Source organism: Emys orbicularis, chromosome 6 (assembly GCF_028017835.1).
Source record: "Emys orbicularis isolate rEmyOrb1 chromosome 6, rEmyOrb1.hap1, whole genome shotgun sequence".
NCBI lineage: Eukaryota > Metazoa > Chordata > Testudines > Emydidae > Emys > Emys orbicularis.
Window position 1 is genome coordinate 119,939,087 of NC_088688.1, and position 12,546 is coordinate 119,951,632.

Below are 12,546 nucleotides of genomic sequence, written 5' to 3' on the forward strand. Positions count from 1 at the left end.
ATTTGTAAAAATAGCAGACAGTATTGGGATTTTTTTTTTTTTAATAGTTTAACAATTTGAAATACAGAACAGTCTGGGTTTTTTAGCTACATATATTTTCCCTATGAAGTTCTCAACTATTTTAACATAATTTTAAGACTAACATAAAGTCACATTCAACTCTGGATACAGATAACAGTCCACAAGGTACTCCATCAGCACTGCCCTTTTAAATTTCTTCCTCTCTCTTTTCTCCTAAAAGACTTTAGTCTTGTCTTTTTGCCCCCTACTAGTCTTGTAATTTTTTTTCTTGATGAGAAACCTGTTTTGTGCCACAGTACAACTTCTATTTGAATATCCTGAGTCATATTGAATAAATTCATGTAATCAAGGAAATCTTAAATTTGAGTAATATTTGCTGGGGGACTCAATTATCCCTCCTTTGGATAACTGAGATTCAGATAACTGAGGTTGTACTGTTGTGGCAAAAAAATCTTATCACATTCCTGCATGTGGGTCCAAATACCATTGTCCATGCTAGAGTAGTATTATATTCTTTTCCATTTGTTTCATACTTTGGTTTATATTAGGAGTGCCCTCTCATTTTAGTAAGTCTGCTTTTGTTGTTTTAAAACACACAGGACTATAAATCTGAGATCTTTCTTCATACCCCTTGGAGAGGGGCTTGGCCGGGTCCTCCAGAGAGACAGAAAAGATGCATATCAAGTCAATCATTCTTGAAGGATTCAAGTCCTATGCCCAGAGGACAGAGGTCAACGGTTTTGACCCACTGTTCAATGCTATCACCGGATTAAATGGCAGTGGCAAGTCCAACATCCTGGACTCTATTTGTTTTCTGTTGGGCATCTCCAACCTATCTCAGGTAAAAAGGAAGGAGAAATACTGCAGTTAGGAAAAATCAATGAGAAACTCCTCTTTGTGCTGAATAGCATCCTTGTGCAACAAATCTGAGGTTAATCTTCACAAAATGTTGTGGAGTCTGGTGTTACTTTGTAACCAAAATGAGACAGACTGGCATTTTCTATGCCACTTTCTGGCTGGGTTCAAATTGTCCAATAAAAAAATATTTTTATTGATAATTAAATATGAATTTGTAATCACCACTGACTCTTCTTCTCAAAATTGACTTACAATCATAGCTACAGTGTCAATACTCTTTTACAGAGGCCTATTACAATTACTAGGGAATTCTTTTCAAACACTTTGTAGAAGACTATAAATATATAGGGGGGGATAGCTAAGTGGTTTGAGCATTGGCCTGCTAAACCCAGGGTTGTGAGTTCAGGGGGCCACTTAGGGATCTGGGGCAAAATCAGTTTTTGGTCCTGCTAGTGAAGGCAGGGGGCTGGACTCGATGACCTTTCAGGGTCCTTTCCAATTCTATGAGATAGGTATATCTCTATATATTAATTATTATATTATTATTATGTAAGCTTTGTATAGCAGTAATAATCATACATTGATACAAACTATGCAGCCCAGAACCACAGGGGAAAAAATGCCAAGTTAAGAAGTAGTAGGTTGGAACTGCAGACTTTTGGTAGGTAAAAGTACAATCACAGAATATAACATAAACTTATTTCTCTATAATAAACTTTGGCATACCTGGAGCTGGTCTGAGAACACTATTAGCTGACTCATCAGAAAAACAGAAAGCAGGTTTTGTTGAAATGATTTTTATTTAAAAGACACTGGCCTATACTGCTACTTATATGAAAAGTGTGCATTTTGAAGCAAATTTGGATCCCAGTCTTTAAACAATGCTGCTCTGGAATTCTAGAGAAATCCAGCAAAATTGCAAGTAAATCCTATTATGCTATCTTTACAATCACACACATACTGTGTCATGAAATCAAACACTTTACCTAAAGGCACTTATGTATTAATTGATCTTGTCATCTGGTTTCTAAATCTAAGCATTTAATTTTTCTCATGTATCTGGTTTAAAAAAAAAAAAATGCTTAGCTGACTTACTGTGTGTTAGTTTACCGTGCAACCCTCTTGCACGTTTTCTCCATGCTCTTTTATACCTGTGAGCTGCTAGAGTATCTAAATGTACAGTATTCCTATTTTTCAAATATTTCATACATTTTTCCTCAAATTCTAGCAATTAATAGTGCACAGTGTGAAGCAATGCAATGGCTTTCTGTTAACAAATGTATTCCTCTTCCACATTTTCAGGTGCGAGCATCCAATTTGCAAGATTTGGTTTACAAAAATGGTCAGGCTGGAATTATTAAAGCGACTGTATCAATCACCTTTGATAATTCTGACAAGAAACAGAGTCCGTTGGGATTTGAGGCTCATGATGAGATCACAGTCACTAGGCAGGTGAGTGTTTAACATCTGTGTTTGTCCACAAAGATTTACGTATTTCCACCATTCTCAGTGGAAAATGACTATACTAAGATCAAAGGCAGATTGTTATTTTTCAACTAGATGATATAGAATTCAATGTTGTAGGTTTTTTTTTTTTTAATGCTCTCTACCCTTACGCCTCAAGTTATTTTGCTTAATCAAGATTCCTTCAGGTAAGGTTTTAAAGAACACTTGGTTTCTTTTACTTGATTGTGCACTAATTCTTCTTTTTTAAATATTCTCTCAATGAACTTGTGCTATTAAAGCAATGTTTCCAGAGTGAACTCAATAACAAACTATGTAAGATTTGAGCTAAGCAACTAAATAAGGATATAACAACTAGTTGCCTTTTCACACTACAAATTTTGTAGTATTCCATATTCCATAAACAATGACTCTACTCCCTTAAATGGAAACGCACCTAGTCATAAGACAACATTCAACGAGAGACTGCTGAGCTGGAATTGATATGCAAACTAGACACAATCAACTCAGGGCTAAATAGGGATTGGGAATGGCTGAGCCATTACAAACATTGAATCTATCTCCCCTTGTAAGTATTTTCACACTTGCTTCTTATCAAACTGTCTGTACTGAACCATCTTGATTATCACTTCAAAAGTTTTTTTTCTCTTACTTAATTGGCCTCTCAGAGTTGGTAAGACAACTCCCACCTGTTCATGCTCTCTGTATGTGTGTGTATATATATCTCCTCAATATATGGTTCACTCTATATGCATCCGAAGAAGTGGGTTGTAGCCCACGAAAGCTTATGCTCTAATAAATTTGTTAGTCTCTAAGGTGCCACAAGTACTCCTGTTATTTTTGCGGATACAGACTAACACGGCTGCTACTCTGAAACCTGTCATTATGCAAGGCACTGCATTTAGCCGTATGGAGTGGAAATCCATCAACTTCATGAAAAAACTCGTACAGATACAGACAGACATCATCTTCCTTTCCAAATGCAAGCAGATGGACATCATACCAAAAGGACTAAAGGTAAAAAATCCATTACAATCTACATATCATACAGACTATGCTGAGAGACTGTGTCACACACTCTCAAAGAAACTGCGAAACCACCTGATCAGCATCCTATACAACAAACAGGGAAAGATTAAGAATGAGCTCTCAAAACTGGATACTCTCATAAGAAACCAACCTTCCACACAAACTTCCTCATGGATAGACTTTACAAAAACTAGACAAGCCATTTACAAGACAAACTTTGCCTCTCTACAAAGGAAAAAGGACACTAAACTATCTAAACTGCTACATGCCACAAGGAGCCACAACAGTAGTTCCCTTAACCCACCCAGCAATATTGTTAACCTTTCCAGCTATACTCTTAGCCCAGCAGAAGAGTCTGTCCTATCTCGGGGCCTCTCCTTTTGTCCCTCCAGACCCACGAACATGATACAGTTCTGCGGTGACCTAGAATCCTACTTTCGACGTCTCCGACTCAAAGAATATTTCCAACATACCTCTGAACAGCATACTAACCCACAGAATCCCCCCTACCAGCACTACAAACAAAAGGATTCTGCGTGGACTCCTCCGGACGGTCGAAACAACAAACTGGATTTCTACATAGATTGCTTCCGTCAACGTGCAAAGGCTGAAATTGTGGATAAGCAACATCACTTGCCCCATAACCTCAGCCATGCTGAACACAACGCCATCTACAGCCTCAGAAACAACCCTGACATCATTATCAAAAAGGCTGACAAAGGAGGTGCTGTCGTCATCATGAATAAATTGGAATATGACCAAGAGGCTGCTAGACAGCTCTCTAACACCACATTCTACAGGCCATTATCCTCTGATCCCACTGAGGATTACCTAAAGAAACTACACCATCTGCTAAAAAAACTCCCTGACAAAGCAAAGGAACAAATCTGTACAGACACATGCCTAGAACCCCGACCAGGGACATTCTATTTGCTACCCAAGATCCATAAACCTGGAAATCCTGGACGCCCCATCATCTCAGGCATTGGCACCCTAACATCAGGCTTGTCTGGTTATGTGGACTCTCTCCTCAGACCCTACGCTACCAGCACTCCTAGCTATCTTCGAGATACTACTGACTTCCTGAGGAAACTAGAATCCATCGGTGATCTTCCAGAAAACACCATCCTGGCCACTATGGACGTAGAAGCCCTCTACACCAATATTCCACACACAGATGGACTACAAGCTATCAGGAACAGTATCCCCGATAATGTCACAGCTAACCTAGTGGCTGAACTCTGTGACTTTGTCCTCACCCACAACTATTTCACATTTGGGGACAATATATACCTTCAAGTCAGCGGCACTGCTATGGGTACCCGCATGGCCCCGCAGTATGCCAACATTTTTATGGCTGACTTAGAACAACGCTTCCTTAGCTCTCGTCCCCTAACGCCCCTACTCTACTTGCGCTACATTGATGACATCTTCATCATCTGGACCCATGGAAAAGAAGCCCTTGAGGAATTCCACCATGATTTCAATAATTTCCATCCCACCATCAACCTCAGCCTAGATCAATCCACACAAGCGGTCCATTTCCTGGACACTACTGTGCTAATAAGCGATGGTCACATAAATACCACCCTGTACCGGAAACCTACTGACCGCTACACTTACCTACATGCCTCCAGCTTCCATCCAGGACACACCACACGATCCATTGTCTACAGCCAAGCTCTAAGATATAACCGCATTTGCTCCAATCCCTCAGATAGAGACAAGCACCTACAAGATCTCTATCAAGCATTCTTAAAACTACAATACCCACCTGCTGAAGTGAAAAAACAGATTGACAGAGCCAGACGAGTACCCAGAAGTCACCTCCTACAAGACAGGGCCAACAAAGAAAATAACAGAACACCACTAGCTGTCACCTTCAGCCCCCAACTAAAACCTCTCCAGCGCATCATCAGAGATCTACAACCTATCCTGAAAGATGATCCTTTACTTTCACAGATCTTGGGAGACAGACCTGTCCTCGCTTACAGACAACCCCCCAACCTAAAGCAAATACTCACCAGCAACCACACATCACTGAACAAAAACACTGACCCAGGAACCTATCCTTGTAACAAAGCCCGATGCCAACTCTGTCCACATATCTATTCAAGTGACACCATCATAGGGCCTAATCACATCAGCTATACCATCAGTGGCTCGTTCACCTGCACATCTACCAATGTGATATATGCCATCATGTGCCAGCAATGCCCCTCTGCCATGTACATTGGCCAAACCGGACAGTCTCTACGCAAAAGAATTAATGGACACAAATCTGACATCAGGAATCATAATACTCAAAAACCAGTGGGAGAACACTTTAACCTGTCTGGCCATTCTTTGACAGACCTGCGGGTGGCTATCTTAAAACAGAAAAACTTCAAAAACAGACTCCAACGAGAGACTGCTGAGCTGGAATTGATATGCAAACTAGACACAATCAACTCAGGGCTAAATAGGGATTGGGAATGGCTGAGCCATTACAAACATTGAATCTATCTCCCCTTGTAAGTATTTTCACACTTGCTTCTTATCAAACTGTCTGTACTGAACCATCTTGATTATCACTTCAAAAGTTTTTTTTCTCTTACTTAATTGGCCTCTCAGAGTTGGTAAGACAACTCCCACCTGTTCATGCTCTCTGTATGTGTGTGTATATATATCTCCTCAATATATGGTTCACTCTATATGCATCCGAAGAAGTGGGTTGTAGCCCACGAAAGCTTATGCTCTAATAAATTTGTTAGTCTCTAAGGTGCCACAAGTACTCCTGTTATTTTTGCGGATACAGACTAACACGGCTGCTACTCTGAAACCTGTCATTATGCAAGGCACTGCATTTAGCCGTATGGAGTGGAAATCCATCAACTTCATGAAAAAACTCGTACAGATACAGACAGACATCATCTTCCTTTCCAAATGCAAGCAGATGGACATCATACCAAAAGGACTAAAGGTAAAAAATCCATTACAATCTACATATCATACAGACTATGCTGAGAGACTGTGTCACACACTCTCAAAGAAACTGCGAAACCACCTGATCAGCATCCTATACAACAAACAGGGAAAGATTAAGAATGAGCTCTCAAAACTGGATACTCTCATAAGAAACCAACCTTCCACACAAACTTCCTCATGGATAGACTTTACAAAAACTAGACAAGCCATTTACAAGACAAACTTTGCCTCTCTACAAAGGAAAAAGGACACTAAACTATCTAAACTGCTACATGCCACAAGGAGCCACAACAGTAGTTCCCTTAACCCACCCAGCAATATTGTTAACCTTTCCAGCTATACTCTTAGCCCAGCAGAAGAGTCTGTCCTATCTCGGGGCCTCTCCTTTTGTCCCTCCAGACCCACGAACATGATACAGTTCTGCGGTGACCTAGAATCCTACTTTCGACGTCTCCGACTCAAAGAATATTTCCAACATACCTCTGAACAGCATACTAACCCACAGAATCCCCCCTACCAGCACTACAAACAAAAGGATTCTGCGTGGACTCCTCCGGACGGTCGAAACAACAAACTGGATTTCTACATAGATTGCTTCCGTCAACGTACAAAGGCTGAAATTGTGGATAAGCAACATCACTTGCCCCATAACCTCAGCCATGCTGAACACAACGCCATCTACAGCCTCAGAAACAACCCTGACATCATTATCAAAAAGGCTGACAAAGGAGGTGCTGTCGTCATCATGAATAAATTGGAATATGACCAAGAGGCTGCTAGACAGCTCTCTAACACCACATTCTACAGGCCATTATCCTCTGATCCCACTGAGGATTACCTAAAGAAACTACACCATCTGCTAAAAAAACTCCCTGACAAAGCAAAGGAACAAATCTGTACAGACACATGCCTAGAACCCCGACCAGGGACATTCTATTTGCTACCCAAGATCCATAAACCTGGAAATCCTGGACGCCCCATCATCTCAGGCATTGGCACCCTAACATCAGGCTTGTCTGGTTATGTGGACTCTCTCCTCAGACCCTACGCTACCAGCACTCCTAGCTATCTTCGAGATACTACTGACTTCCTGAGGAAACTAGAATCCATCGGTGATCTTCCAGAAAACACCATCCTGGCCACTATGGACGTAGAAGCCCTCTACACCAATATTCCACACACAGATGGACTACAAGCTATCAGGAACAGTATCCCCGATAATGTCACAGCTAACCTAGTGGCTGAACTCTGTGACTTTGTCCTCACCCACAACTATTTCACATTTGGGGACAATATATACCTTCAAGTCAGCGGCACTGCTATGGGTACCCGCATGGCCCCGCAGTATGCCAACATTTTTATGGCTGACTTAGAACAACGCTTCCTTAGCTCTCGTCCCCTAACGCCCCTACTCTACTTGCGCTACATTGATGACATGTTCATCATCTGGACCCATGGAAAAGAAGCCCTTGAGGAATTCCACCATGATTTCAATAATTTCCATCCCACCATCAACCTCAGCCTAGATCAATCCACACAAGCGGTCCATTTCCTGGACACTACTGTGCTAATAAGCGATGGTCACATAAATACCACCCTGTACCGGAAACCTACTGACCGCTACACTTACCTACATGCCTCCAGCTTCCATCCAGGACACACCACACGATCCATTGTCTACAGCCAAGCTCTAAGATATAACCGCATTTGCTCCAATCCCTCAGATAGAGACAAGCACCTACAAGATCTCTATCAAGCATTCTTAAAACTACAATACCCACCTGCTGAAGTGAAAAAACAGATTGACAGAGCCAGACGAGTACCCAGAAGTCACCTCCTACAAGACAGGGCCAACAAAGAAAATAACAGAACACCACTAGCTGTCACCTTCAGCCCCCAACTAAAACCTCTCCAGCGCATCATCAGAGATCTACAACCTATCCTGAAAGATGATCCTTTACTTTCACAGATCTTGGGAGACAGACCTGTCCTCGCTTACAGACAACCCCCCAACCTAAAGCAAATACTCACCAGCAACCACACATCACTGAACAAAAACACTGACCCAGGAACCTATCCTTGTAACAAAGCCCGATGCCAACTCTGTCCACATATCTATTCAAGTGACACCATCATAGGGCCTAATCACATCAGCTATACCATCAGTGGCTCGTTCACCTGCACATCTACCAATGTGATATATGCCATCATGTGCCAGCAATGCCCCTCTGCCATGTACATTGGCCAAACCGGACAGTCTCTACGCAAAAGAATTAATGGACACAAATCTGACATCAGGAATCATAATACTCAAAAACCAGTGGGAGAACACTTTAACCTGTCTGGCCATTCTTTGACAGACCTGCGGGTGGCTATCTTAAAACAGAAAAACTTCAAAAACAGACTCCAACGAGAGACTGCTGAGCTGGAATTGATATGCAAACTAGACACAATCAACTCAGGGCTAAATAGGGATTGGGAATGGCTGAGCCATTACAAACATTGAATCTATCTCCCCTTGTAAGTATTTTCACACTTGCTTCTTATCAAACTGTCTGTACTGAACCATCTTGATTATCACTTCAAAAGTTTTTTTTCTCTTACTTAATTGGCCTCTCAGAGTTGGTAAGACAACTCCCACCTGTTCATGCTCTCTGTATGTGTGTGTATATATATCTCCTCAATATATGGTTCACTCTATATGCATCCGAAGAAGTGGGTTGTAGCCCACGAAAGCTTATGCTCTAATAAATTTGTTAGTCTCTAAGGTGCCACAAGTACTCCTGTTATTCCTGGAGCAAGCTATATTGTCCCCTACAGAAAATGATGTGCTTCCCTTTTCTGCCTTTCTCCTTTCTCTTTCTAATTTTTTAGTGACCTTAATATTGAAAAATGCTAGGTTGTCCACTTGGGATACTGAATTCATTTATTCACAGAACAGATATGGTACAGACAGGAGCACTGCAAGCTTTCCTACACTGCCTCAGAGTGTGCTTTGACTTGACACAAAGGGACTACCTCTAGAAGTAATTGGTTTCCATGACCCATATTAACCATAACAAAGGCTGCGAGTTTGTCATGGAAGTCACAGATTCCGTGATTTCTGCAACGGCCGGTGTGGCTTGCTCCGGGGCTGCCCGAGCAGCTCAGGCAGCCCCTGGGCCAGTCGCACCGGCCGCTGCTTGGGCAAACTCAGGCCACCGCCTTCCTCCCACCCGCTAGCATCAGCAGGAGTAGTTTGGGGGGGGTCTCATAGCTGGGGGTTGGGGCATAGAAGGGGGTGAGGGCTCTGGTCGGTGCTTACCTCTGGTTGTCGCTTCGGGGGGGCTCCCCGGAAGCGACAACATGTCCCTCAGCTCCTACCTTCGTGCACTGCTCTCGCAGCTCACAGGCACTGCCCTCGCAGCTCCCATTGGCTGTGGTTCCCGGCCAATGGGAGCTGTGGAGCTGGCAGTGTGCGGAGCTAGGAACTTAGGGAGGGATATGTCATCGCTTCCAAGAAGCCAGGTAGGGAGCATGCCAGCCCCGCCAACCTCCTCTCTTCCTCCCCCCCCCCCCCCGCGCAGAGCACCAGTGTCACTCCCTGGACTGGCCCCCCAAGCCGCGGCACTCCCAAGATTTAATTAAGGGCATAGTGCAAGTCATGAACAGGTCACTGGCCGTGAATTTTGTTTACTGCCTGTGACCTGTCCATGACTTTTACTAAAAATACCTGTGAGTAAAACATAGCCTTAGCCATAACCTTTCTGATAAAACTGACAACAAGTTTGCTAGTTGTGGTGGTGGTATTTTTTTTTCTGGTCTGACACTGAACTGAGAGACTTTCCCTTGTTCCTGACTGCCAAGAAATTGCCAAAGGTACTTGCCGTGATGGTTTAGCTCACATTTTTGCAGTTGGGGTAGAGGATTTTAAAAATGGTACTTCAAACTGATGAGAGGGTTTGTTTGATATGTGTATTTTGTAATTTTGTTAATTTCCTCAGGACACATTGAAACTATTTTCCATTTGTTGTTTGCTCAGATTCCTACATCTAAGAATTCCGTTAGTTTGTATTCTCAAACAGTAAAGCCATTTTTAGTTCATTTTGAGTATCCCATTTTTCTTTTTCTCAAGGTCGTCATTGGTGGTAGAAATAAGTATCTAATCAATGGTGTGAATGCAAACAACACAAGAGTGCAGGATCTCTTCTGTTCTGTTGGACTCAATGTCAACAACCCTCACTTTCTTATTATGCAGGTATTCTATACATGTTCCTAAAAACTTACTTCCTTTGTTGCTGGATTTGGGAATTTTGTTTTGCATTAGCTCTACACGTTGTTTCTATTACCACAGAGGCTTCCACATATTGACTGACATCAATTAAATCTCTCAAAAGCCAAACTGTGACTAAGAATTTAATCAAAATCAGTCAGTCAGTAAGAGGTTCCAAACAGGGAGTGAAAGCAATGTCCCTGATCAGTGTAACTACGTATAGCGGGACGCAGCATAAGCAAAGTTATAAAGTATAGCACATCTTACTTACCAGCTGAATGTAATGTGACACAAGCTGTTTCAGATTTGAATCTGAACTTTCAAGAATTAGATAACTGAAGTCAAACCAGGTTTATTCTTTTAGACAGAAAATAAATTTATCTTTAAAAAATTATTATACTACCTGATAAACTTTTGATTGAGAATTTAATATATAAAAATCTTGCACTGTATATGACAGTGTAGTGCACTTTGAGTTTAAAGGCCATAATCATTTTTGCCTTTATTTCCAGGGACGAATTACCAAGGTTCTAAACATGAAACCTCCAGAGGTGAGAACACAGTTGACGTTTCCTTTCCTTCTCTTTTTTCTTGATATCCTTTATACGTGTAAAATTTTGAGTTGACTGTTTGCTCAGGACTGTTGGAACAGTATTTTGAAGAAAGGTGGGTAGAGAAATTTTTTTGTTTAACACTGGTGATTTTGAAGCTATTTCATAAGCTTGGGGGTTTTTTTTGTTTTGTTTTTTTTCCAGATTTTAGCTATGATTGAAGAAGCAGCTGGTACAAGGATGTATGAGTGCAAGAAAATAGCTGCCCAGAAAACTATAGAGAAAAAAGAGGCAAAACTGAAAGAAATTCAAACGGTACTATTGTTTGCAATTGTGTGGCTTTTTAATGCTTTACATAAATTGAATAACATCAGTGATAGCAGTTGTAAGCTGACTTGAATGACTCAATTGCCTGTTGTGTAGCCTTAGAAAGAACAAAATCTTATCTGCCACAATAGAAGAGGATGTACTTGACCCATTTGCACTGCCATGGTCCCTTCTCTTTCCCCCGCCCCCATTTGTTGTATATTTATGGTTTGTGGAAAGCTTGCTTTCTCTGTCTAAGGCTATGTGCATGTGGTCAGAGTAGTAGGATTTGGGAGAGTTTTCAGATTTACGAATCTGAAAATATATTCTGTTTTTGTGTTTCAGATTTTAGAGGAAGAAATCACTCCAACCTTACAGAAACTGAAAGCGGTACTGAACTTTAGACCGGAAAAACATCTTTGGCTTTTAAACAGACTTAATGTTACACTGGGTGAAATTACACTGGGGGGCAATTTTTAAAATATCGGAAAATAGCCTGACTAACTCGGATAATCTCTTCAACGATTCATTTTTTTGAAACAAAATGCTCTTCTAGACTCTAAAATATCTACACGCATTTCTAGTCTGAATATTTTTTTAATGTGGAAATCATGGTTTATAGAGAGATTTTATTTTCAGATGTCTAATTATTATGGTAACGTTGGACATTCAGGACCTGCAAGATATTATAGGGGGGGAAAAACCCTAGAAGACAATAGCAAGATGAAGTTTTAACTTGGTTCATGAAAGGATATCCAAGTGTTGTTTGCACAGAACAGGCTGTTGTATTAGCATCATTTGCTAACATTTTGCTAAGCAGGCATGTGTATGTATAATGCATTTGATGCTTCAGGGGAAGGCAAAAGTGTAATGCATATAGCCAGTTGGGTACTATTGTATGTAGGAAAGGAGAATCCTTCCTTGCTTTCTCATCCCTCTAGGGGAATTGGCATATATCTTTTGAAGCATGAGATTTAATTACTCGTCTTGGCTTGTATAGCTACAAATATTGATCATAAAATTATATAGAACTTTTTAGAAATACTATGGGCGTATTACAAAAATTTGTTAATGCTGGCTTATTTTTATTGGTGGCCC

At 41.2% G+C, this 12,546-nt stretch overlaps 1 protein-coding gene across 1 annotated transcript in view; it reads left to right on the plus strand.

Annotated features, from left to right (window-relative positions):
• Window positions 1–694: 694 nt before the first annotated feature.
• The window catches only part of SMC2 (structural maintenance of chromosomes 2), a 33,951-nt gene continuing 22,099 nt past the window's right edge, over window positions 695–12,546 (plus strand). Inside the window, exons 1-6 of the mRNA XM_065406313.1 lie at window positions 695–862; window positions 2,182–2,331; window positions 10,454–10,576; window positions 11,104–11,142; window positions 11,347–11,457; window positions 11,794–11,838. Of these exons, the coding sequence (XP_065262385.1) occupies window positions 695–862; window positions 2,182–2,331; window positions 10,454–10,576; window positions 11,104–11,142; window positions 11,347–11,457; window positions 11,794–11,838 (636 nt within the window). The remainder of the gene's footprint in view (window positions 863–2,181; window positions 2,332–10,453; window positions 10,577–11,103; window positions 11,143–11,346; window positions 11,458–11,793; window positions 11,839–12,546) is intronic.